Raw genomic sequence first — 23,218 nt, forward strand, 5'->3', positions numbered from 1 at the left:
AGACAAGGCTTCTGTAACTCCAAAGGAACAAATATACGTGAGCAGCTGCAACACCACGATCTCCCAGTACACTGTTTTTCAAACTGGGGTTTAAGAGTCGTCAAACGCTTACTCATTAGCGGTCACTCACCATCTTCCCAGCCCCTGGATACCACAAATCTACTTTCTGTCTTTATGGATTTGCCTATTCTAGACATCTCATATAAATGGACTCCTACAATATGTGGCCGTTTCCATCTGGCTGCTTCTACTTAGCGTATTGTTTTCAAGGTTCATCCATGTTGTAGGATGCATCAGTACTTAATATTATGGCTCATGAATGTTCCATTGTATGGAGGTACCACATTTTATTTATCCATTCATCAGTTGATGGACATTTGGGTTGTTTCTATTTGGGGGCTATTATTAATAATGCTATTATGAATATTCACATGCAAGTTTTTGTGTGAACATATATTTTCAATCTCTTGGGAATATACTTCACAGTGGAGTTGCTGGGTCAAAAGGTAACTCTATGCCTAACTTTTTGATGAACTACCGAACTGTCTTCCACAGTGGTTGCACCATTTAATATTCCCCCCAGCAATGTATGAAGGTTTCAATTTCTCCACATCCTTGTCAACACCTGTTATTATCTGTCTTTATGGCAGCACCAGTGGTTCACTTTATCTCTCTTTTTTAAAAAATTTATTTATTTATTTATTTTTGGCTGCGTTGGGTCTTCATTGCTGTGCGCGGGTTTTCCCTAGTTGTGGAGAGCGGGGGCTACTCTTTGCTGTGGTGTGCAGGCTTTTCATTGCGGTGGCTTCTCTTGTACGTGGGCTTCAGTAGTTGTGGCTTGCAGGCTCTAGAGCGCAGGCTCAGTAGTTGTGGTGTACTGGCTTAGCTGCTCTGCGGCATGTGGGATCTTCCTGGACCTGGGCTCGAACCCGTGTCCTCTGCACTGGATTCTCAACCACTACGCCACGAGGGAAGCCCCACTTTATCTCTTAAATGGATCCTCCACTACCGCCTGACAGAATCCTCTGTTTCCATCAGGGCCACATGCAGCTGTGGACTAGAGTTCACTTGTCTGAGTTGGCAAGAGCTGACTGTGCTCATCTCTTCCCAACTCCATGCTCAATGACACTGATAGCTTAAAATTGGCTATGATGGAAGTATCCACACCATGGAAATCAGCAAACATTAAAAAGTCGAACTTCCCTTCCCCTCCCTAAAGAGCCAGTTGTTAAACGTTTATCAGCAAATCACTAACAGCATCCACTTACTCCAAACTCCATAGCTTTCTTTGACTTGCTCTTTTCTTCAGCTTGCAAATCCACCCTTCTCCCTACACATCCTCTACTTCAATTAAAATCCTAGTCTTCTCTAAGGTTCAGTTGAACTCTCTTATATGTAGAGTTTCAATTGCCTTCATGGACTGATGACTCCAAGTTTCTATCTGGAGCTCAGCCCTTACTCTTAAGCTCCCAGTCCTTATCTAGTGTAACTGCCTGATGTGCCTCAAGCACATCAGATCCAACATTTAAAATAGTTCTCGGGCTTCCCTGGTGGCGCAGTGGTTGAGAGTCCGACTGCCGATGCAGGGGACACGGGTTCGTGCCCCGGTCCGGGAAGATCCCACATGCCACGGAGCGGCTGGGCCCGTGAGCCAAGGCCGCTGAGCCTGTGCGTCTGGAGCCTGTGCTCCGCAACGGGAGAGGCCCGTGTATAGCAAAAAAAAAAAGAAAGTTCTCAACTGCTCTCCCCACTGCTGTTCTGTATCTAACTGAATGGTGCCATCATCCACTTTGTGATGGCGATACTGGTCTTCAGGGGTTTTTGAAATTAATTTTTACTGGAGTACAGTTGATTTACAATGTTGTGTTAGTTCCTGCTGTACAGCAAAGTGAATCAGTTATATATATATATATATATATATATATATATATATATATATATATATATATATATATATATATATATATATATATATATATCTCCACTCTTTTTAAGGTTCATTTCCCATATAGGTCATTGCAGAGTATTGAGCAGAGTTCTCTGTGCTATACAGTAGGTTCTTATTCGTTATCTATTTTATGTATAGCAGTATGTATATGTCAATCCCAATCTCCCTATTTATCCCTCCCCACCTTTCCGCCTTGGTAACCGTAAGTTTGTTTTCTACATCTGTGACTCTATTTCTGTTTTGTAAATAAGTTCACCTGTACGTTTTTTTTAGATTCCACATATAAGCGATATCATATGATATTTGTCCTTCTCTGTCTGACTTACTTCACTCAGTATGACAATCTCTAGGTCCATCCTTGTCACTGCAAATGGCATTATTTCATTCTTTTTTATGGCTGAGTAATATTTCATTGTATATATGTGCCACATCTTCTTTATCCATTCATCTGTTGATGGACATTTAGGTTGCTTCCATGTCCTGGCTGTTGTAAATAGAGCTGCATTGAACATTGTGGTACATGACTCTTTTTGAATTATGGTTTTCTCAGGGTATATGCCCAGTAGTGGGATTGCTGGGTCATACGGTAGTTCTATTTTTAGTTTTTTAAGGAACCTCCATACTGTTCTCCATAGTGGCTGTATCAATTTACATTCCCACCAACAGTGCAAGAGGGTTCCCTTTTCTCCACACCCTCTCCAGCATCTATTGTTTGTAGATATTTGATGATGGCCGTTCTGACCAGTGTGAGGTGATACCTCATTGTAGTTTTGACACTGCTACATTTAGCACCTCTTCAAGCCAGGAACCATGTCTTTGACACCTTTCTCTCTTAGGCCCTGTGTATAATCACTGAGACCCTATCTATTTTCTGCCTCCAAAATATCTCTTGCATCAGTCTCCCACCCGCACTGCTACTAATGAAGACAAAACAGTGACTTCTTGCCTAGAGGAGCCTTCTCATTGTTCTCCTGGGCTTTGCTCCCTCCTCTCCCCCAAGACACTCTACAGGCTACAGCCAGAGTGACCCATCTGAAATGCAAATCAGATTGAATCACTGCCCCACTGTTGCCCTCAGGGTTGGCACCAGACTCCTCGAAAGGTCTACAAGTGCCTTCAGGCACTTCCCTGGCAATCCAGTGTTTAAGACTCTGCACTTCCAATGCAAGGGGTGTGGGTTCGATCCCTGGTCGAGGAACTAAGATCTCACATGGCATGCGGTGCGGCCCAAAATATATAAATAAATAAATAAAAATAAATAAATACAAGTGCCTTTACTCCCTGGCCCCTGCTTACTTCTCCAGCCATCTGTCAGTTTATTCCTGCTCTATGCCCAAGGCCATAACACTTTGAGATGGTGCCTTTTTACCTCAAAGTAATTCAACTAAAAATATGCACTAAGAATATGGTGAGGGGATACAGATATGATCAAGGCAGTCTTGGCATTTATAGGGACCACTGTGTACAGCTGAATAGGTTGTACACTGCACAATCCCAGAGAGTGCTATTCACATAATAGTCTACTAAGGTCCTAGTGTATAAAACACATACAACAAAGTAAGAATATTCTAAATATATACAGAAGCATAATATCAGGGAGAAAGTGACAGTTGAGAAATAACATGCTTTAAGAATCTAAAAAAGAAGTGATTTCTTTAATGCTTCCTAGCTATCTTTTTACCTCCAATCCATGTCTATAATCTCCTGGTTTATAGTATCTGGCATTCGGTCCCATTCTGAATAATTAAAATTAATTTAAAGGAACCCTGCATGATACCTTGCTTTTGTGACCAGCATGTTGCTCCATGAGCATTCTCGTGCCCCTGATTTTATTCTCCTAGAGAGAGAAGCCTATGGTCAGTGCTGCCATCATGTCTTCTGTGTGCCACCAGGGCTACAGGCTGCCCCAGGAGTGCAAACTAACTTCAGGAGTAAGTCTGAAGGCAGCAGGGATCACTTCCTGGCAGGAGAACTAGGTGGTGGGGGACAAGGGTGGGAGGGACATTTACTTTTGATTCTGTACCCCTTTAAACTTTTTGAATTGATTACCATGTGGGTGAATTACCTGCTAAAAAAAATTCAATCAAGTTTGCTTTTTCTTAAGCAATGCCTCCCTTAGAGGGAAGTGGTTTTGTTTTGTTTTGTTTTGTTTTGTCAGTATTCTTAGAGCTGGCAATGGAGGCTGAAGCCATATTTTACCACCTGGGCTGGAGCTGACATTGTCATTGTGTTTCTCTTACCCATGGGAATACGTTCTTTAGAGGAAAAATTAGGAAATCAGGAAGTCTCAGCCTGCTGGTGGAGGGAGGGTGACAGGAACAGTTTCTCTTATTATGTTTGACGTCTTATCTGTGTCTCACCCAGGGATCTTATCAGCTATGGGCACTGATGAGGGTGATGTGTGGATGCAAGAACCAGAGAGCCTGAGTAGACACCTGGGCAGGTGCCTCTTGTCCTGTAAAATGAAAACTGTGCTGGTGACTGGTGTAGCTGTGGATGTATTGTTTGCAAAAGTTGTGAATAAAAATCCCAGGCTCTTCTCTGAGACAGTCTCACCCTAGGTCATTGCCACGTGTCACCAACAGAGATTCTGACCCAGCCTCCTGCCATCACTGGGGAAACTGGAGATGGGTGAGCGGAGAATCAGCTCTAGAACGCCTGGCCTCCTCTGTTCAACCTGATCCTAAAAGCAAACAAAATGTTGGCTCTTGCTTAAGCAGACTTGGCTGCAGCCCAGGGTCCAGATCTGGGGGCAGGAGTAGCTGAAATTGTGCTGGGGCAGGTGGTTTTAGAAATGACTCCCAGCAGCTGACCAAGTTTCTGCACCAGCAGACTCCAGTCCCTGTCCCATAAAGCGGCAATCTAGTACTCCTGGGCCTCAGTTAACTTAATTTTCATTCTAGAAATAGCTAAGAAATCAGACAAGTCTGTACACATGTGAAGGAGAGAACGCAGATCTTTCTCGTGTGCCCTTTATACGATTTGAATTGCTTACCATGTGGCTGTATTACCTGTTCAAAAAAATAAATTTAAAAATAAAATATTTTTTAGGGCTTCCCTGGTGGCACAGTGGTTGAGTCTGTCCGCCTGCCGATGCAGGGGACACAGGTTCGTGCCCCGGTCTGGGAAGATCCCACGTGCCGCGGAGCGGCTGGGCCCGTGAGCCATGGCCGCTGAGCCTGCGCGTCCGGAGCCTGTGCTCCGCAAAGGGAGACGTCACAACAGTGAGAGGCACACGTATCGCAAAAAAAAAAAAAAATATATATATATATATATATATATATATATTTAATGTATCACCCTGCCTTTGTCATTTATTTCTTCATAGTGGCCTGGGTTTACAACTGATCTCCAAAATAAAAGAGTCAGAAGAGAGCATTGCACTGTCTCTTCCGACCCCATAGAATGCCCTGCCTAACCCTCTTCACCCCTCCGGTCCCACATGAAGCACCCTTTCCTAGGCCTTCAAGAAACAGTCTCGATCCTTCTAGAAGGTGAGACCTCCATCCTTCACACCACTCATGGCGTGATGATCATCAACTGCCTTGCTCTGTTTTTACTTCTCAGTTCACCTGGTCCCAATTAGATGGTAAATTCTCTGACTCATATTTCTGTGTCACAACCCCTAAATGAATAACTGTGCTTTGCCTGCAACAGACACTCCCCAGGCATTTTGGAAAATGTCATATTATCGTAGATTGAAGCGAGGTCTACTAATCTAAACTCCAACCTGGTGCAGACATCCCTGAGTGACCTGATGGATGGTAGAGAGGTTAGACAACTGAGAGATTCAAAAGATCTAGAGGCAGAGGAGTGTACTCTTCAGATTATTTAGCAGTAATTATACCTACACTAAAATCTTTTTTTATTTTTTAAATTTAATTTAAAATCTTTTAATTATCAGCATGTTTATATAAAAATTCAAATAACAGAGAGATGTATGGATAAAAAGTAAATGTCCTCCTTCACCTCTCCTCACTGCACCCATGAATGATGCCATATTAACCATCACAGGACCTGCATCAATCTGCTAGGGCTACTGTAACAAGGTACCACAAACCGGGTGGCTGAAACAACAGAAATCCACTCTTTCACAGTTCTGGAGGCTAGAACTCGGAAATCAAGGTGTCAGCAGGGTTGATCCCTTCCAAAGCTGTGAGGGAGAATCTGTTCCACACCTCTCCAGCTAGCAGTCCTTGGCGTTCCTAGGTTTGCAGCAGCATAACTCCAATCTTCACGTGGCATTTTCCCTGTGTATGTCTGAGTCCAAAATTCTCCTTTTTATAAGGACACCAGTCATATTGGATTGGGGCCCACCCTAATGACCTCATCTGAACTTGACTACATCTGCAAAGACCCTATTCCAAATAAGTCACATTCTGCTCTAAGGTACACATGAATTTTTGGAGGGCACGATTCAACCCGTAACAGTGCCCACACCTCAGATTTTCCATCTAGACAAGGAAAGACTCATAGCTCTAAGTTCCATGCTGTGAAATTTGAGAAATTTCCCTTTTGGGACCAAAAAAAAAAAAAAAAGTAAAAGCAGAATTATGTTGCCTCCTTCGAGAGAAATAAAATTAATCCTTATTATGCATCTTTCATGGTCCTCAAACTTTGCAAATTTCATCTCTTTAGTCTTCACAACCACCCAAAATTCCTTGACATCAAAGACTGTCCCATCCATTGTCATATCCCCACTGTGTAGCTTAGAACTTGGTGCTGCAACAGTTATAAAACAAATATTTTTTTGAGTCAATGAACTCTGTGGGGTTGATGTTATTTCCTCCATTTTAAGGATGAAGAACTCAGTGCAGAGATGCTCAGACACATGTCCCAAAGTCACACAGCTGGTAAGGAAGCTGCAGGTTTGGAACTCAAGCCCAAGCCTGCCTTTCTTCAAAGTGCATGTCATTTCCATTATACTTAAGCCAATGGTTCTCGAAGTATGTTCGCAGGACCAGCAGCCCCAGCAGTGCCTGGGAACTTGTTAGAAATGCAAAGGGATTCCCCTGGTGGTGCAGTGGTTAAGAATCCGCCTGCCAGTGCAGGGGACACGGGTTCGAGCCCTGGTCCGGGAAGATCCCACATGCCACAGAGCAACTAAGCCCGTGTGCCACAACTACTGAGCCCACGTGCCACAACTACTGAAGCCTGTGCACCTAGAGCCTGTGCTCCGCAACAAGAGAAGCCACCGCAATGAGAAGCCCGCGCACTGCAGAGTAGTCCCCGCTCGCTGCAACTAGAGAAAGCCCGTGTGCAGCAACGAAGACCCAACACAGCCAAAAATTTTTTTAAAAATTAAATAAATAAATAAATAAATAAATAAATAAATACAATAAATAAAAAGTTGCAAGTTACCCATGCTGTATGAAAAAAAAGTTAAAAAAAATACAAATTCTTAGGCCTCTTCACCGATCCACTGAATCAGAACCTCTTGGATGGGGCCAGCATTCTGGGTTTTAGCAAGCCCTCCAGGTGACCCCAGCAGTTTGGCAGCCCCTGTGCTAAACCGGGAAGCAACTGGGAGAAGTTGAGAGTGGGTGTGACCTTAGAGACTGGCTTGGTCTTTTTTTTTTTTTTTTTTTTGAGTTGCCTATGCAGTTCCAGGATTTCCAGAAACCTTACCTTCTATTCCAACCATTGTTATTTTTTGATGCTGAAAAATTACATTACCCCACTATTTTCAGAAAGGAGGGAGGAAAGAGAGATAAGAGTGCCCAGAGGTAAGTATTCAAATCTGAACTCTTTCTTCCAGTTTCTTTCCTCTGCTGCAAATAATGAGACACCCTGGGAGAAGCTCAGATGAAAACACCATGAGAACTCTCAAGTTCAGCTTCGGCTTCACCCAGAAAAGAACACTGACAGTCCTCTCAAGGATAAAGTTGGCAAGATGCTTTGAGAGCTGCCAAAGGGCTTCCAAGGTGAATGAAGTAATTGAAGGTGGAATGAACTCAGCTCTGCAGAATTTCATCCACACAATCATGAAAGAAGAGACCAGAGCAGCAGGTGCAGCAGCCGGCTGAGCAGATATCCATTTCTTATCTGTAAACCAACAGGGCACGGTCATAAATCTTAAGCCAGCTGTTCACTGGATGGAGGGTTGGGACTCAGGAACCGTTTGCAAGAATGACCTGTTTCTTAAAGAATGGCACTTTTCTTCCCGAGGATCTGGATGGCAGAAGAGGGTGGCAGCTAGATGGCAGCTGGAGGGGAGAGGCCTGGAGCCCTGTGAGGTGAAGGCTTGCGTAAGGCCCAAACCAGGGTTCTGCCACTGGGCTCAGCCTGGAGAAGGTTAGGAGGCTTTGCAGCTTAAAGCAAGAGGAGGGAACTGTGCCGCTGACTCGCCAGCAATGTTCTCCTTTGGGAAACTGTAATATTGTCCATTGTCAAAAGGGGAGGTGGGGCTGGGGGAAGGGGAGCTGGAAGAAAGAACAGGATCTAAAGCAGAATGCTCAACTTCAAGCCATTTGCCTATGTTCACTTTCTTGGGTGTCTTCTACAAGATAGAAAAATGAAATGCTCCTTTACACGCGACCAAAATTGGTCTCAGCATTCCTCTTGCCCCTTCCACGTCCTCCACCCACAGCCAGGCACCTGACAGTGCCAGAGGCTCTGGCAACCACCATACACAGTCATTTCCAAAGGCTCCCCTGGGGCAGCCTGGGCCACCATCACTGGGAACAGAGTCCACATCACCACCTCTTGCTTTGCCAAAGTAGAAATGGCCTGAGTCCAAGAGTGAAATTTGGTGTTAGAAATTAAGGCAGGATGCCATTCTCTCTAATTTTCAGGAAGACCTCAGATGATGCTCCTGTTTTTTCAGCAGCCACAGGAGGAAATAGGACAAACCTTCCCACTTCTTTATTTTTATACCTACTGATAAACTGCCTCGTTTTTTTCTCCCACTCTGAGCTGTGCCAACTTCTATAATGGTTAATAGATGGTAATTAAACATCAAGTTCCCGGCTATTTCAATTTGAGACCAAAGGAAATTGGTTTTAAAACTAAGATTCTTGGGACTTCCCTGGTGGTGCAGTGGTTAAGAATCCACCTGCCAATGCAGGGGACAAGGGTTCAATCCCTGGTCCGGGAAGACCCCACATGCCGCAGGGCCAGTAAGCCCGTGGGCCACTAAGCCCGTGCACCGCAACTACTGAGGCTGTGCGCCACAACTACTGAGCCCACGAGCTGCAACTACTGAAGCCCACGTGCCTACAGCCACCACAATGAGAAGCCCATGCACCTCAACGTTTGCCACTAGAGAAAGCCCGTGCACAGCAACGAAGACAAAATAATAAATAAATATTTTTTTAATTATTAAAAAAAAAGATAAATAAAAACTAACATACTCATTCCCTCTCTCTCTCTCTCTCTATATATATATATATATGATTTATATTTCAGATATAAATACAGCTATATATATATATATATGTAACTATAAGTTCTCTATAAACAATGCCTGGCACATAGTAGGTCTGTGATAAAATTTGTTGAAAGACAATTAACTGAATGAATGAGTTCATACATACATACACATTGGCTTCTCTCGTTCAATTTATTTCAGTTTTCCAAAGCATGTATCTAAGCATATAACCACGCTGCTCAAAAAACTTCTCCAGTGTGTTCAGAATCAAGTTCAATCTTTCTCCTTAACACAGTCTATTCTATAAGAGCCTCCAAGACTGGCCTCAATCCACCTTCCCATACCCTTTCCTCTCCCCTCCACTAAAGCCACTCTGGACAACCTGAAATTCCCCCACACAAGCCCTGCATAGTCCCATCTCCTGGCCTCAAATGTCTTTCCCTGGTGACCTGCCCAAAATCTACTCTATACTGGGGTGAGGACTAAGCTTTGAGACAGGCCCTCAGATGCTACCAGTATACCCCCAAAGCCTTCTCTGATTTCTTCAATTTCCCTCTTATAGTGCAAACAAAAAGCCCTTTGTTTATATTCAATTTTATATAAGTGCATTCTATTTATGGACATAATCCCTCTCCCCCACTAAACTGTAAACTCCTTGAGGGCAAGCATTGGGCCAATTCATTCCACATTTGCATCTGCAAGCACAGTGCCTGACACATTTGGAGTGCTCAAAATAATTACTGTATTAATAAGTAATAATAATAACATGGGGATTTCGGAACATCAAATTCAGGAAAACTAGTCCAACAGTTAATGGAATGGATGATTTCATGATACACTGTGATGTGGTGGTTTTAAAATATGTCCACATAGTCTCTGATGTTTCTCCCTTCAAGAGGAAGATAGAGCTTAATTCTCCTCCCCCTGAGTGTAGGCTGGACTCAGTGACTTGCTTCTAATAAACAGAATATGGCAAAAGTGATGGTGTGTGACTTTTGATATTAAGTTATAAATGGTGTTGTGGCTTCTTCCTTGCTCTCTCTGATTCCCCGCTCTGGAGGAAGCTGGCTGCCTTGTCATAAGGACACTCAAGCAGCCCTCTGGAGGGACCCATATGCGAGGAACAGACTCCTGACAATAGCCACATGAGTGACCCATCTTGGAAGCTGATCCTCAAGTTCTAAACAAGCTCTTGGGTGACTGCAACCCTGGCCGACATCCTTTTTTTTCCTTTTTTAATTTTTGGCTGTGTTGGGTCTTTGTTGCTGCACAACGGCTTTCTCTAGTTGCAGCGAGCGGGGGCTACTCTTGGTTGTGGTGCGCGGGCTTCTCATTGCGGTGGCTTCTCTTGTTGCGGAGCACGGGCTCTAGGTGCACGGGCTTCAGTAGTCGTGGCTCGCGGGCTCTAGAGGGCAGGCTCAGTAGTTGTGGTGCACAGGCTTAGTTGCTCTGTGGCATGTGAGATCTTCCCGGACCAGGGATCGAAACCGTGTCCCCTGCATTGGCAGGCGGATTCTTAACCACTGCGCCACCAGGGAAGTCCCCTGGCCGAAATCTTGCTGGTAACCTCATAAAGACTCTGAGCCAGAATCACCTGGCTAAGCTCCTCCTAAATTCCTGACCCACAGAAACTGTGAGAAAAATTTTTGTTATTTTAAATCACTAAATTTTAGGGTAGTTTATTATAAGGCTATTGCCTAATAGATAATAGATAACAATCCATTCCCCCAAAAAAGGTACAGTTTTTCATTCTTGTTGGACCAAAGGAGATTCCTGATTTTACAAGGTTAATAACTCTGTGTTAAAATACTGATACGCTCTTCTCTTCACCTGATACACCCTATTACATCTTCAGTTCTTACCTAATTTTACCACCTCTTTAAGGCCCTGCTCGACTCTCTCACTTCTTCCGCAAAGTTCTCTTTAACCACTCCAGCCCACACTGAAATAATTTTTCTGTGTATACTTTGGCACTTGATAACTATAATTGCTCCCACCTATGGAGTCCTTACTATGTGCCAGTGTACCAGGCTGAAGAGTGTCCCTCCAAAATTTGTGTCTACCCGAAGCCACAGAATGTATAATCTTATTTGGAAATAGGGTCTTTGTAGATGTAATCAGCTAAGATGAGGTCGTCCTGGATTAGGGTGGGCCCTCAATTCAACGACTGGTGTCCTTATAAGGAAGCCATGTGAAGACACAGAGAGACACACAGGGAGAAAGCCGTGTGACAAGGCAGGCAGAGTTTGGAGAGATGCAGCTGCAAAGACAAGACACGCCAAGGATTGCTGGCAACCACCAGAAGCTGGAAAGGGGCAAGGCAAGATTCTCCCCTAGAGCTGTCAGAGACAGCGTGGCACTGCCGACTTTCTGATTTCAGACTTCTAGCCTCCAGAACCGTGAGAGAATAAATTTCTGCCACTTTAAAACACCCAGCATGTGGTACTTTGTTACCGCAGCCCTAGCAAACTAACACAGCTAGTTAATGTTCCCATCTTCTTTCTCATTCCTCATTTTCACGACAATCCTTCAAATTAAATATGATAAGCTCATTTGGTAAATGAGTCCCACAGCCAGGAGCACTTCACCTGGGCTATGAACATGTGCTCTGCCCACTGCCCCTTCCTATCTGGCCTCACTGCATCAGGCACTTGATCTCTATTTGTAACTGCTTGTCCTTTGAAAGGCTGTACGTGCATCAGTGTTAGTTTCTTGTATATAATTCTTCTGTGTCTCTTTCAGTCCATTATGTTCAATAAAACTCGATGAATGAATTATTTTAAATTTCAGTGGATTAAGAAAATTAAATAAAAGAGAAAAGAATAAGTATTTGGTGCAGAAAACATAACAGTAGCCCACAATCTAGAGGAAATCTGTCACTAATGTTTTCAGACTGTGAGTACTGTGATGATACCTGCTTTCTGGGACCAGGTATCAGTATGGACAGTATTGTGAATATTCCTAAGAGAGACAAAAAACAGAAAGGGCATAGGGTAGAGGAAGTAAATGTCAGAAATAATGACATTTATAATAGGTAACCAGTTATGCTGCTTAACAATTACAAATTTAAAAGAAGAATACTTTTTGCCCCAATGATATGGCTTAACTCTAGAAATAGTGAGCTTCTCATTACCCAGGGTAAAAAGTTTTTGTTTTTGTTTTTGTTTTGGCCTCGCTGCGTGGCTTGCGGGATTTTAGTTCCCAGACCAGGGACTGAACCCCAGCCATAGCAGTGAAAGCGCTGAGTTCTAACCACTGGACGGCCAGGGAACTCCCAAAAGTATTCCTTTTTAAACATTTGTAATTGCTAGGCAACCTAACGCACCTGAGGATAGGCACCCGCTCCGCTATGTTAGGGAGCTGGTGAAGATGCCTTAGGTGTGAATGATCACTGAGACCCACCCTAACACCAGCACTTTACAAGGTCGCAATTTTATATCTAAATGACCTAGATTGCACCAACCTGTTGATCTCCTTGCATCCTCTGAAGATCTCCTTGGTCCTCAGTTTCCGCAAGTATCAAATTAAGATTTATACCTGAAACTAGCACAATACTGTCAATCAACTATAATTCAATTTTAAAAAGAGTTTCATAAATTTGGGATGATAGCAATCTAAGGTTTTTAAAAACCTTAAATTTTCAGTTTTTGAAAATTAAAAGGATGTCTCCTCTTGCAGAGAAGCTCCTGAGAATCTATCTGCATCCTCCCAGTGGTATCACCTTTATCTGCTCATACTCATTCACGTCCCTGCCCTTCAGCTACTCATCATCTAACGTAAGAATGTATAAGCAATTCCTGCATCAAAGACAACCAAGTGCACTGGCCACTATCACACATTCCTCAGAAATCATACATGGCCTGTCTCTACATGGGAGAAATAAGCTGGTGAATACAAGAATCAGGGGGTAGCCTTTTAGACAGTCCAGGACTAAAAGTCTGTATGTTCTTTTTAAAATCTGACTTTTCCCCCCCGCCCCACCATAGTTCTTTGTTTTCTTCTCATGTCCTGCTAACCTGTTATTTATTTTATATTTGGGCACAGCTCCTTCTTTTCTTTTACAGATGATTTACACAGCTGAATTAATATTTGTAAATGGAGGTTCTGGCCCTAATCTTTTAAAATTTCTTTACAAGGAAAATTAAGTTGATCCATTAACTCAAACTGTATGGAGCATCTAGTCTGTGTGTAGCACAGTGCTTGACATGCTGACTTTTCTCAAGTGCTATCCTGAGTCAGAACCGTCCTTAAAATTCTTGTAAGCATGGTTCTCCTAAGGAAAAGTCAGATGAACAGATATAACTGATGCTCCCTTTATCTTTTCTCTTAGTGGCTTACTAGCCACCCTTTTATTGTCATATGTTTCCAGTTTCCATTGGAGACTGAAGTCATCAATTTCAAGCAGAAAGCTAGCCAATTTCAGTTTCCTTTCTAGTTCAGAAACAGCTTTATTGTTCGGCATGGGGTGAGAAGAAGGATGCTCCAATTAGCATGCAGGCTTATTAAAGTCCATATATTTTTTTGCCTTTTATTTTGTATCATCAGTAAGAATCAGACCTGGACAATCACATTCTGGGCCTATGAAACTCAATTTATTTATTTTGTCACTCAGCATAGTTCTCTGGGTCTTTTTTTTACATGCCTTTCATGGTACATGACAAATCAAAGAAGAAAAATAGGTGATAACCTCATATTAGGCTTCTCAGACTTCAAGGAATTTGAAAAGTGGAGAGCCTAGGAAGTACGATAAATATATTTTCTTTCAGCAGCTGTCAAGCGCTAACTATAATTATCTGTTCTGTGCTTTATCTGCTATGACATGGAAGGAAAGCTTAAGAAGAAGTGTAACAAATGGCCCAATTTTTATCACTTACCAGAGGGACAGTACAGACTGAGGAAAAGCTACGAGTTTGCCCAACTTCTTTTCAGAAAATTTGGCAGAATTAACATCAGGCCCGGCTGTCCTGCCTGGGACAAGCTGGCAGCTTGGTAAGGCTGACAGGCTCTCCGGAAGGGCCCTCCAGGTCTCTATGATTCCCGGGTGAGAGTAAACTCTGACTGCCACCCTCACAGCCAAAGCCTCCCTCCTCCTCCATTGACTGCAGTTGGAGAAAACTAATGCTCTTTGAAAATCCATGCTGCTTGGGACGTCCCTGGCGGTCCAGTGGTTAAGACTCTGCCCTCCCAATACAGGGGACCCGGGTTCAATCCCTGGTCAGGGAACTAGATCCCTCACGCCACAACTAAAAGATCCCACGTGCGGCAACTAAAGATCCCATGTGCCGCAACGAAGATCTCACTTGCCATAACTAAGGCCCGGCACAGCCAAATAAATAAATAAATATTAAAAAAGAAAAGAGGGCTTCCCTGGTGGCGCAGTGGTTGAGAGTCCGCCTGGCGATGCAGAGAACATGGGTTCGTGCCCCAGTCCGGGAAGATCCCACATGCTGCAGAGCGGCTGGGCCCGTGAGCCATGGCCGCTGAGCCTGCGCGTCCAGAGCCTGTGCTCCACAACAGGAGAGGCCACAACAGTGAGAGGCCCGCGTACCACAAAAAAAAAAAAAAAGAAAATCCATGCTACCAACTTGACACACATCAATCAAAATGTTAAACACTTAGACTCTTTGACCCACTATTTCTATTTTTAAAAATTTGTCTGCAGATAGACTCAAACAAGTATGCATCAGTATGTACTCCTGTAGGAGGATATTCACTGCAGCAATGTTACCATATAAGTGGCTGGAATCAACCTATTCATCAAGTTTCTGTTTCAATAAATCACAGTACACACATATAATGAATCGCAGTGGAGCTATAGTGATGAACACAATAAAATACAGAATAGGACAAATATTTTGATCTGATTTGTACAGGAAGGGCAAAAGAATACACGGATGTGCTTGTATAGGCAAAAAACATTTCAAGAAGAATATATTTAAGTAAGTGTTGACAGAGGTTAGCCTTTGGGGATTTGCAGGTGGTAGGGAAAATTTGTACTTTTCAGCTTATACCCTCTGCCTAGTTTGGATTGTTAACATGGACAGGCAGGAAATACGGTAGTTAAGAGCTCAGCTGCCTGAGTTCCTGCTCCTTTACCAGCCAAGTAACCCTGGGCAGGCTAATCTCTCTTTGCCTTAGTTTCATCATCTATAAAATGGGGATTCATTCAGGGCAATTTTTGAGTATCTACTATATCTACTATATGGCAGGCAATGGAAATATAGAAATGAATAAAACATACAAGAATACCTGCCCTCCGCAGTGGTTAAGAATCCGTCTGCCAATGCAGGGGACAAGGGTTCGATCCCTGGTCCGGGAAGATCCCTGGTCTGGGAAGATCCCACATGTCGCGGAGTAACTAAGCCCATGCGCCACAACTACTGAAGCCCATGCACCTAGAGCCCGTGCTCCGTAACAAAGAGAAGCCACAGCAATGAGAAGCCCGAGCACCGCAATGAAGAGTAGGCCCCGCTCGCCACAACTAAAGCAGCAACAAAGACCCAACACAGCCAAACATAAATAAATAAATAAATAAATGTATAAAAAAGAAAAAAAGAACAGTACCAAAAAAAAGAATACCTGCCCTCGTAGACTTCACAATCTTGTCAAAAGAGATAGACAATTAAAATATACATATATATGTATGTATATGCACACATATGTATATATGTAAAATATATGTCAGATAGTAAAGAGTGCTATGGAGAAAAATAAAACAGGAAAGAGGAGAGGTAATGGTGTGGGGTGGGATATTAATAGGACCTACCTCATAGAGTAACTGTGGGAACTGAGTTAATGCATGTTGGTCACGTAGAACACTCAATAAATATGAATTATTATTATTGCTATGAGCATATATTACTTTAGCATGTAAAAGTAAATGATAATTTTGTTTTGTTTTGTTTTGTTTGCGGTACGTGGGCCTCTCACCGTTGTGACCTCTTCCGTTGCGGAGCACGGGCTCCGGACGCGCAGGCCCAGCCGCCATGGCTCACGGGCCCAGCCGCTTCGCGGCCTGTGGGATCTTCCCGGACCGGGGCACGAACCCGCGTCCCCTGCATCGGCAGGCGGACTCTCAACCACTGCGCCACCAGGGAAGCCCCTAAATGATAATTTTTAAACAAACCCATGCCCCCAGGAACCTTTGACTAAAATCTCACCTCTTTCTTTAGTAGTTTCTGAAACTTCAAAATGGGGATATACTTTTTCATTTATGAGTATAAAATCATGTGGTCCAGCCACACTGGCCTTCTCCCCATCCCCTAAAGCACCAGACTCTTTGTTGTCTGCAAGCTCGTCTGCACATTTTCACCCACCAAACTCCTCCACATCCTCAGCTCGCCGCTTAAACTCACTCCTCAGAGAGTCCTGCTCCAACCTCCCTGATCTAAGTCAGATCTCCTCTCATAATCTCTCAGCCTATCTTTCCCTTTTCTCTCATAGCACTTAACCAAATGCATAGGTCAGCTGGGGTGGTTATTTATGAATATCTACTTTGCTTTTCAAGCCAAAAGAACTCCTTCCCAGTGACCACCTAGGTGGGGAAATGTGAAAGAGAGGAGAGGGGAAGCCAGGCATAGCGTGGGTGGGCAGAGTTCTCACTCCAGTTTAGGTGGAGGGGGAAGCAGCTGAGAAGGGATTCAGAATAAGAATGATCTGTAGGGATTTTTATATTGTTTGCTATAGAATGAGCAAGCATTTTACTTCTCAGTCACAGTAAGAGCATCCCAAAACACTCTGAGGTCACTTAGGAGCTATAGATGGGATCCTCCTTGAAACACACAGGGTCCCTCCACTATGAGCCAAGCAAGAATGAAGGGGTGTGTATGTGTGTGTGTGTGTGTGTGTGTGTGTGTGTGTGTGTGTTGTCTAGTGATTTATCAAAATTTGAAAGGATTGATGGTTGGTTTGTTTTAATTTATTTTTGGCTGTGTTGGGTCTTTGTTGCGGTGCACGGGCTTCTCATTGTGGTGGCTCCTCTTGCTGCGGAGCACGGGCTCTAGGTGTGCGAGCTTCAGTAGTTGTGGCACGTGGGCTCAGTAGCTGTGGCTTGTGGGCTCTAGAGCGCAGGCTCAGTAGTTGTGGCGCACAGGCTTAGTTGCTCCGCGGCATGTGGGATCTTCCTGGACCAGGGCTCGAACCTGTGTCCCCTGCATTGGCAGGTGGATTCTTAACCACTGCACCACCAGGGAAGCCCAGGATTGATAGTTTTGCCAAGGATGTGAGGAAATGTGCAAAGCTGATGGGAAGAAAAATTGATGCAATTTCTCCAAAAGAGGATCTCATAATATGGAACAATATAAAATATATGTGACTTTTGATCAAGGAATCCCCATTTCTAGAAATATAACTTAAGGAGTTAACTGAATGATCTTACTCTCTCATCCAACAATTCTATTTCTAGGAATTTATTCCAAGGAAGTAATGACAGATGTGTTGGAAAGAATATGCAAAAAGAGGCTCATCTTAGCATTGTTTATAATAGTCAAAAATTAGAAACATATGTTAACATATGTTTCTAACATATATGTTCAATGATGGGGGATTGGTTAAATAAATTTCATCAGTGGAATATTATTAATCTATTACATTAATTTATTAAGGGCCCACAATGTGCCAGATATTATTTTGGGTGTTGGAGACACAGCATTAAATGAAACACAAAAAGCCCTGCCTTCGTGGAGCTTACGTGTTAGTGGGAAAAGACAGAAATAAGTAAAATAAATAAAATATAGAGCACGTTAGAAAGTGGTAGGTTCTCTGGAGAAAATAAAACAGAAAATGGGATAGGAAGTGGGAAGACATTTCAACAAAAACTTGAAGGGAATTAAGAAATAAGCTGCACATCCTGGGAGAAAGCCTTCCAAGCAGAGAAGATAGCAATTGCCAAGACCCTGAGGGGGCAGGTTACCCCACAGTTCTGAGAAAGAGTGAGGAGGCTGGTGTGACTGCAGAGGAGGAGGTGAGGATTGTACATACAGCCTTGTAGGCCCGTGTAAGGAGCTGGTTTCTACTTTGAGACAGGAAGCCTTTGGAAGGTTTTGAGCAGAGGAGGGGCAATATCTGTCTTATTTTCAGTAGGTTTACTCTGGCTGAGCACTAGACAATATGTGGGCAAGGTGGAAGCAACAACTAGGATCCAGTGCAGCCAAATAAATAAATATTAAAAAAAAAAAAAGAAGAAGAAGGTGAGAAGGGGTGGGTCTAGTGTGGATGGTCAAAGCGAAAGGGTTGACATTAGGGATTAGTCAGGATAGGTAGTTCATTCCGTTCCTCATTAAAATGGTGTTATGCAAGGCCATCTAATGACTTAGAATGATGTTCTATTACGTTTTCTAAAAGCATATTTACTGAGCACTTACTCTATGCGCTGCATTTTGCAAAACACTTTAAGCATTATCTTGCCTAATTCTCCCAGTGATCCACCTGACTCCTTCAATCAGTAGCCAAATCCTCTAACTTCTACCTTCGGCATGTTTTTCTCATATCCAAGCCTTTCTATTTATCCCACTGCCACCATCCCAGTGCAGTCCCTTTGTTAACCTCCTCCTTGACCTCTGTAAGATCTTTTGAACTGGTCTTCTCGCCCCCATCTCTCTGCTCTCACCTTTTGGCCTATCTCAACTTAGTTACTTTATATTCATGCTAATCCACTACCTCTGCTAAGAATCCTTCAGAGATTCTCCACTTAGTTTCCCACTTTCCAATCTTGATTTCTATGGTACCCCACGCCTACTCCACATTTCAGCCACGTGGTCTACTTGCAATTGTCAGGATCTTTTCCTTGGTCTCCTTTCTCTATCTAGAAATCATGCTCCCCCCATCTCTGCCTGTTGAAACTCTGCTGATTATTCCAGAAGCAGGTCAAGTGTCAACTGTTCAAATATGTTTTCTTCTTTTCCTATCAACTCTATATTGCCATTCCCGCATTGCTTACCACATGTTAACATTATGTCATCATTTGTACGTCATTATTTGTGGACTTATCTTTTCTGCCTACCAATATTTCTGAAGCCCCTATGACATGTCAAGGATATATACTAGGCATTTTACATGTGTTATCCAATTTAATTGAATCCTCACAATAGCCTTGTGAGATAGGTGTTACCATCCCCATTTTACAGATCAGGAATCTGAAGCTGTCAGAAGTTAATTAACTTGCTCAAAGTAGCATCCTTACTAAGTGGCAGAGTCATCATTCCTTCACCAAATTTTATTCTAATCCATGTCTGCCAGATTCCTAAGCCCTCTGGGCTTTTCAACATAGATTGGGATGTCCCTTTGGGGGCTATTAGCACTGAAGCCTCAGGGCAATACCTATCTGGGAAAGGCAGTTTTCTCTTCCTCTCTCATTTGATATAGATTCGTTGTGCTATAGAAAATGCTCCTTTGGCTCTCAGTCAGCACTTAGCCTGGGCTAGCACAGGACTAAAGAAATGATTCATGAAGACAAACGCCACACAGGATGTTTAGTTCCACCGGTGACCCTGATTATTGTAAAACTGTGAAAGGAACGCCAAGCCCCAGCACACGTTTAGCAATCTAGAACTCCCAGCTCTCTGCCTCCTCAGTTTAGGCTTTACCCTAAACCTCTTTGTTCCCTGATTCGATCCAGACGGATGCCTCAGATTTCAGAAACAAGGCAGGAACAGCATTGTTGTCATGAGGGTCAGCCTTGGCCGATAAGACTCCCTGCCATTAATACCCAGCAAAGACGCACGAGAAATTCACATGAAGAGTAAGAACAGGGAAGGGTTAGTCTACCCTGAATTGTTTTTTTTCACCATTTAGGATTGGAAGCCCCTAAAACTTATTGGGTCAATTCATACTGCCAAACAAAGAATATTATAATAATGGGTTTATTCTCTTCCTTATTGTTTTGGAGTCGAGGGTGTTCAGCAGCCACTGTTTGCTCAAGAAGAGTGTAAACAGGACTTGCTGACGCCCGTGGCCAACATAGATGACTTTTAAGCCACTTTCACTCCGGCATGGGGTGTGGATCTAATGGTAAAGAAGCTGAATGGGAAAGAGAGTTAGATAACTCTAATTTGTGTTTTATTTGTATTTTCTCTTTCAGTCCTCAAAGCAATCTTTTTTGAGGTAGGTGTTATTGAAATACCAATTCTACAGATCCAAAACCTGGGTGGTAAGTAACAGGCAGGGACTGGAACCCTGGTATGTTGAGTTCCACAGCTTTCCACTGCTCTCAGCTTATGCTCTGTGGCAAGGCCTTTTGCTTAGGCAAATGCCAATCATTTAAAAAGGACTAAAGGCAAAATTTCTACAAAAGTTAGAGCTCTCAAGTATCAATATTCTTCCCTCCCTCCCAAGCAAGATGATACAAAGTGTTTAATTTCTTAACCGGCTCGTATTTTCCATAGTGGACAAACATATCAACAAGAAGTGGTAGTTGAACTGTAAGATTGTTACCTTCCACACAGGGGGAGTCCTATGTTGGATTCTTAGGCAAGTGAGTTTGCTTGATGGAACTCACTTGGTTGGTTAGACCACAGGCCACCAAGGCCAGTAAGCAACACTTACTGACAAAATCATCCTGTTCCCAGCCATCTTTAAAACAGGTCATACAGTGACTGGGTGAAAATGTGGATGGCCCAGGGCAGGACACTGCTGGTACTGATACAAGTTACAAAAATTTCCACTGACTGGGGTCACTTGTTCATATTCATGAATGAAGTGAAGTATCTTTATTCACACAAAAATTCTCTTCTCTCTTCCCACCCCCCTCACTTCTTCATGATCTGTTTTGTCATAGATGGTCTAATGGTTAGAATACCGTCATAATAATACATTTCCATATGGGACGGGGTTATGGTTGCTAATCACTAGTTAACCATGACAACTTATAAATAATATTTCAACCTCTCAAAACCTTAGCCAAGTATGACATTTCAGATTAATTGTACAGGGCTAGACTCAACGTATTACAAAGTCTTTCATATTTCACGTAGATAACAACTTTATTTGCCTTCTGCCATGAAGTTCTTGTAAATATGTTGTTGCTGCGTCTGCCATATGGTTTTTAAAAAGTTACTCAGAACACAACCAATTATTGTTATTTCAATACCATAGAAACTACTGAGTTTTGTTACTCCTTTTTTGTATCCCTCCAAAAGAATGTTCAAAGGCATTTTTGGTTGGAAGACATTCACTACTTATTCTCTGAATTATGTTGGCAACATTTTAGAAACACCTTGAAAAAGACTTACGACATATGTCAGCAAAAGTCCAGAGAAGGAAAGTAGAGATTGGCTGAAAGTGAGATACTACAGAACTCAAAGTCTGGCCAAAGGTGGGTCATGCACTGTCAGGTACACTAAAGAAAGCACACCGGGGGAGGCAAACTATAAACAGGATCCACATTTAGCAGCCCACAAGGAAACTGGATGTTTAATACCAAGGGAAGAGAGGTGATGGGATCCTTCAGTCCCCCTTGCAGACCTCCCATTTTCATACTTTCTTGAAGCCATGATAAAATCACAAGGATTCCCACTTCGATTCATTATTTTCCGTTGGCCTTCCAAACTCCTTTCTTACCCCACTTCTCCCTTTTCCCACTTTCTATTTTGCCCCTCTGTACATAATCTTTTGTTTTCAACCACTTTTAAGGTAATTTCATCCCAGCTGGGAAACAACCCATGTCTTCTCCTTCCCTCATTCCCAAGTCCAGGCACTCAGGTCCCTCCTGAGGTCCTTGGAGCTGGGACCTTTCCCCTGAGCTCAGCAGCCCAAGCTGTGAGGCTGATCTGTTTCGTGAGTCCTCCAGTGGGCTGGCTTCTCCATGACGCCAGTCTACTCCTCTTCCTCCCCCACCCCCATCCCCAAAGAAACCTAAACTCCGTGGCTTCTGAAAATGTCTTGCGTGGGTCCCAAGATCCCTGCCGAGATCCAAGATTTTCTGACCTAAGTGGGGTCGGGTCGGGAGGAGAGTACCTCTTTGCAGGCGTGAAGCTCCGGTCCCGCTCCCTGAGTCACCTGGAAGGTGGTCCCAACCCAGAGCAGCAGCCGCAGAAGCCGGAGTGTGCGCGGCTCGGTTCTTCCCCTGCCCCTGGCAGAGGGATGGAGGCTGTGCCCAGGCTCAGCCATAGTGTTGTTCTGAGCGAGCGGCAGCAGCGGTTCAGGTGCTGCGGCTGCAGCTACTGCTGGAAGAAGGCGGAAAAAAAGGGGAGGGAGGTTCACAGGGGGGAGGATGCAAGGGGCTGGGCTCGCTTCAGTCACCTCCCTGCGGCTACGCCTAGGCAGCCCATCCTTCCTCCTCCCTCCTTCCTCTTCTCCTCCTCCTACCCACGTCGCCTTGGCAACCGCCTCCTCGTTCCCTCCGCGCGGGTGGGGCACCGGACCACTAGCTCCTCTGCAGCTCACCTGCCGGTCGCCATGGCAGCCGCCGCCACTGGCGCGCGCGGCGTGGGAATGCGAGTGCCCAGGGTCTGCAACCGTCCCAACAGGCGCTCACAGGGCTCGTGTAAGGAACGCGGTGGAAACAACCTCCAAGCCATCGCCACCAAATTCATTATTTCGTAGCCATCGGCTACTTATGAACACCTCTAATTTTGCAGACGTGGCGTTCTATATATACTTATTAAGCACCTCCTCTGTGTGAAGCGATAGTAAAATGATTGAGATGCCGTCTCTTCTCCAGAGCTTATAGCCTGGAAGAGTGGCCCCGGCACGTGTCACCTACTCTAACAGCCTCTTCTGGAGATCTTACTTCCACCCCGCCAAATCCATCTGTGCCTTTACAACCGGCGCTATGCTAAGCCCTGAGACTCCTTTAAGCAAGGAGAGTTTGCCTTAGCCGGCAATTTTCCAAGCACGACACCTGGACTCTTCCGTCTCTTGACATCCCCATTCTCTCATCGCTTTGAGAAATCCTTTGGTTAGAT

The 23,218-nt window shown here is 43.8% G+C and overlaps 1 protein-coding gene across 5 annotated transcripts in view; it reads right to left on the reverse strand.

The window, feature by feature from the left end:
• ELAPOR1 (endosome-lysosome associated apoptosis and autophagy regulator 1) overlaps positions 1-22,421 on the reverse strand; it is a gene marked incomplete at both ends in the record, with an annotated part of 68,162 nt that extends 45,741 nt beyond the window's left edge. For all 5 annotated transcript variants that reach the window (XM_082674527.1, XM_082674524.1, XM_082674523.1 and 2 more), the window contains one exon: positions 22,269-22,421. In XM_082674527.1, the coding sequence (XP_082530653.1) occupies positions 22,269-22,421 (153 nt within the window). The remainder of the gene's footprint in view (positions 1-22,268) is intronic.
• Between the last annotated feature and the right edge of the window lie 797 nt (positions 22,422-23,218).

This window comes from Grampus griseus, assembly GCF_964374135.1.
Source record: "Grampus griseus genome assembly, chromosome: 1".
NCBI classification, from domain to species: Eukaryota; Metazoa; Chordata; class Mammalia; order Artiodactyla; family Delphinidae; genus Grampus; species Grampus griseus.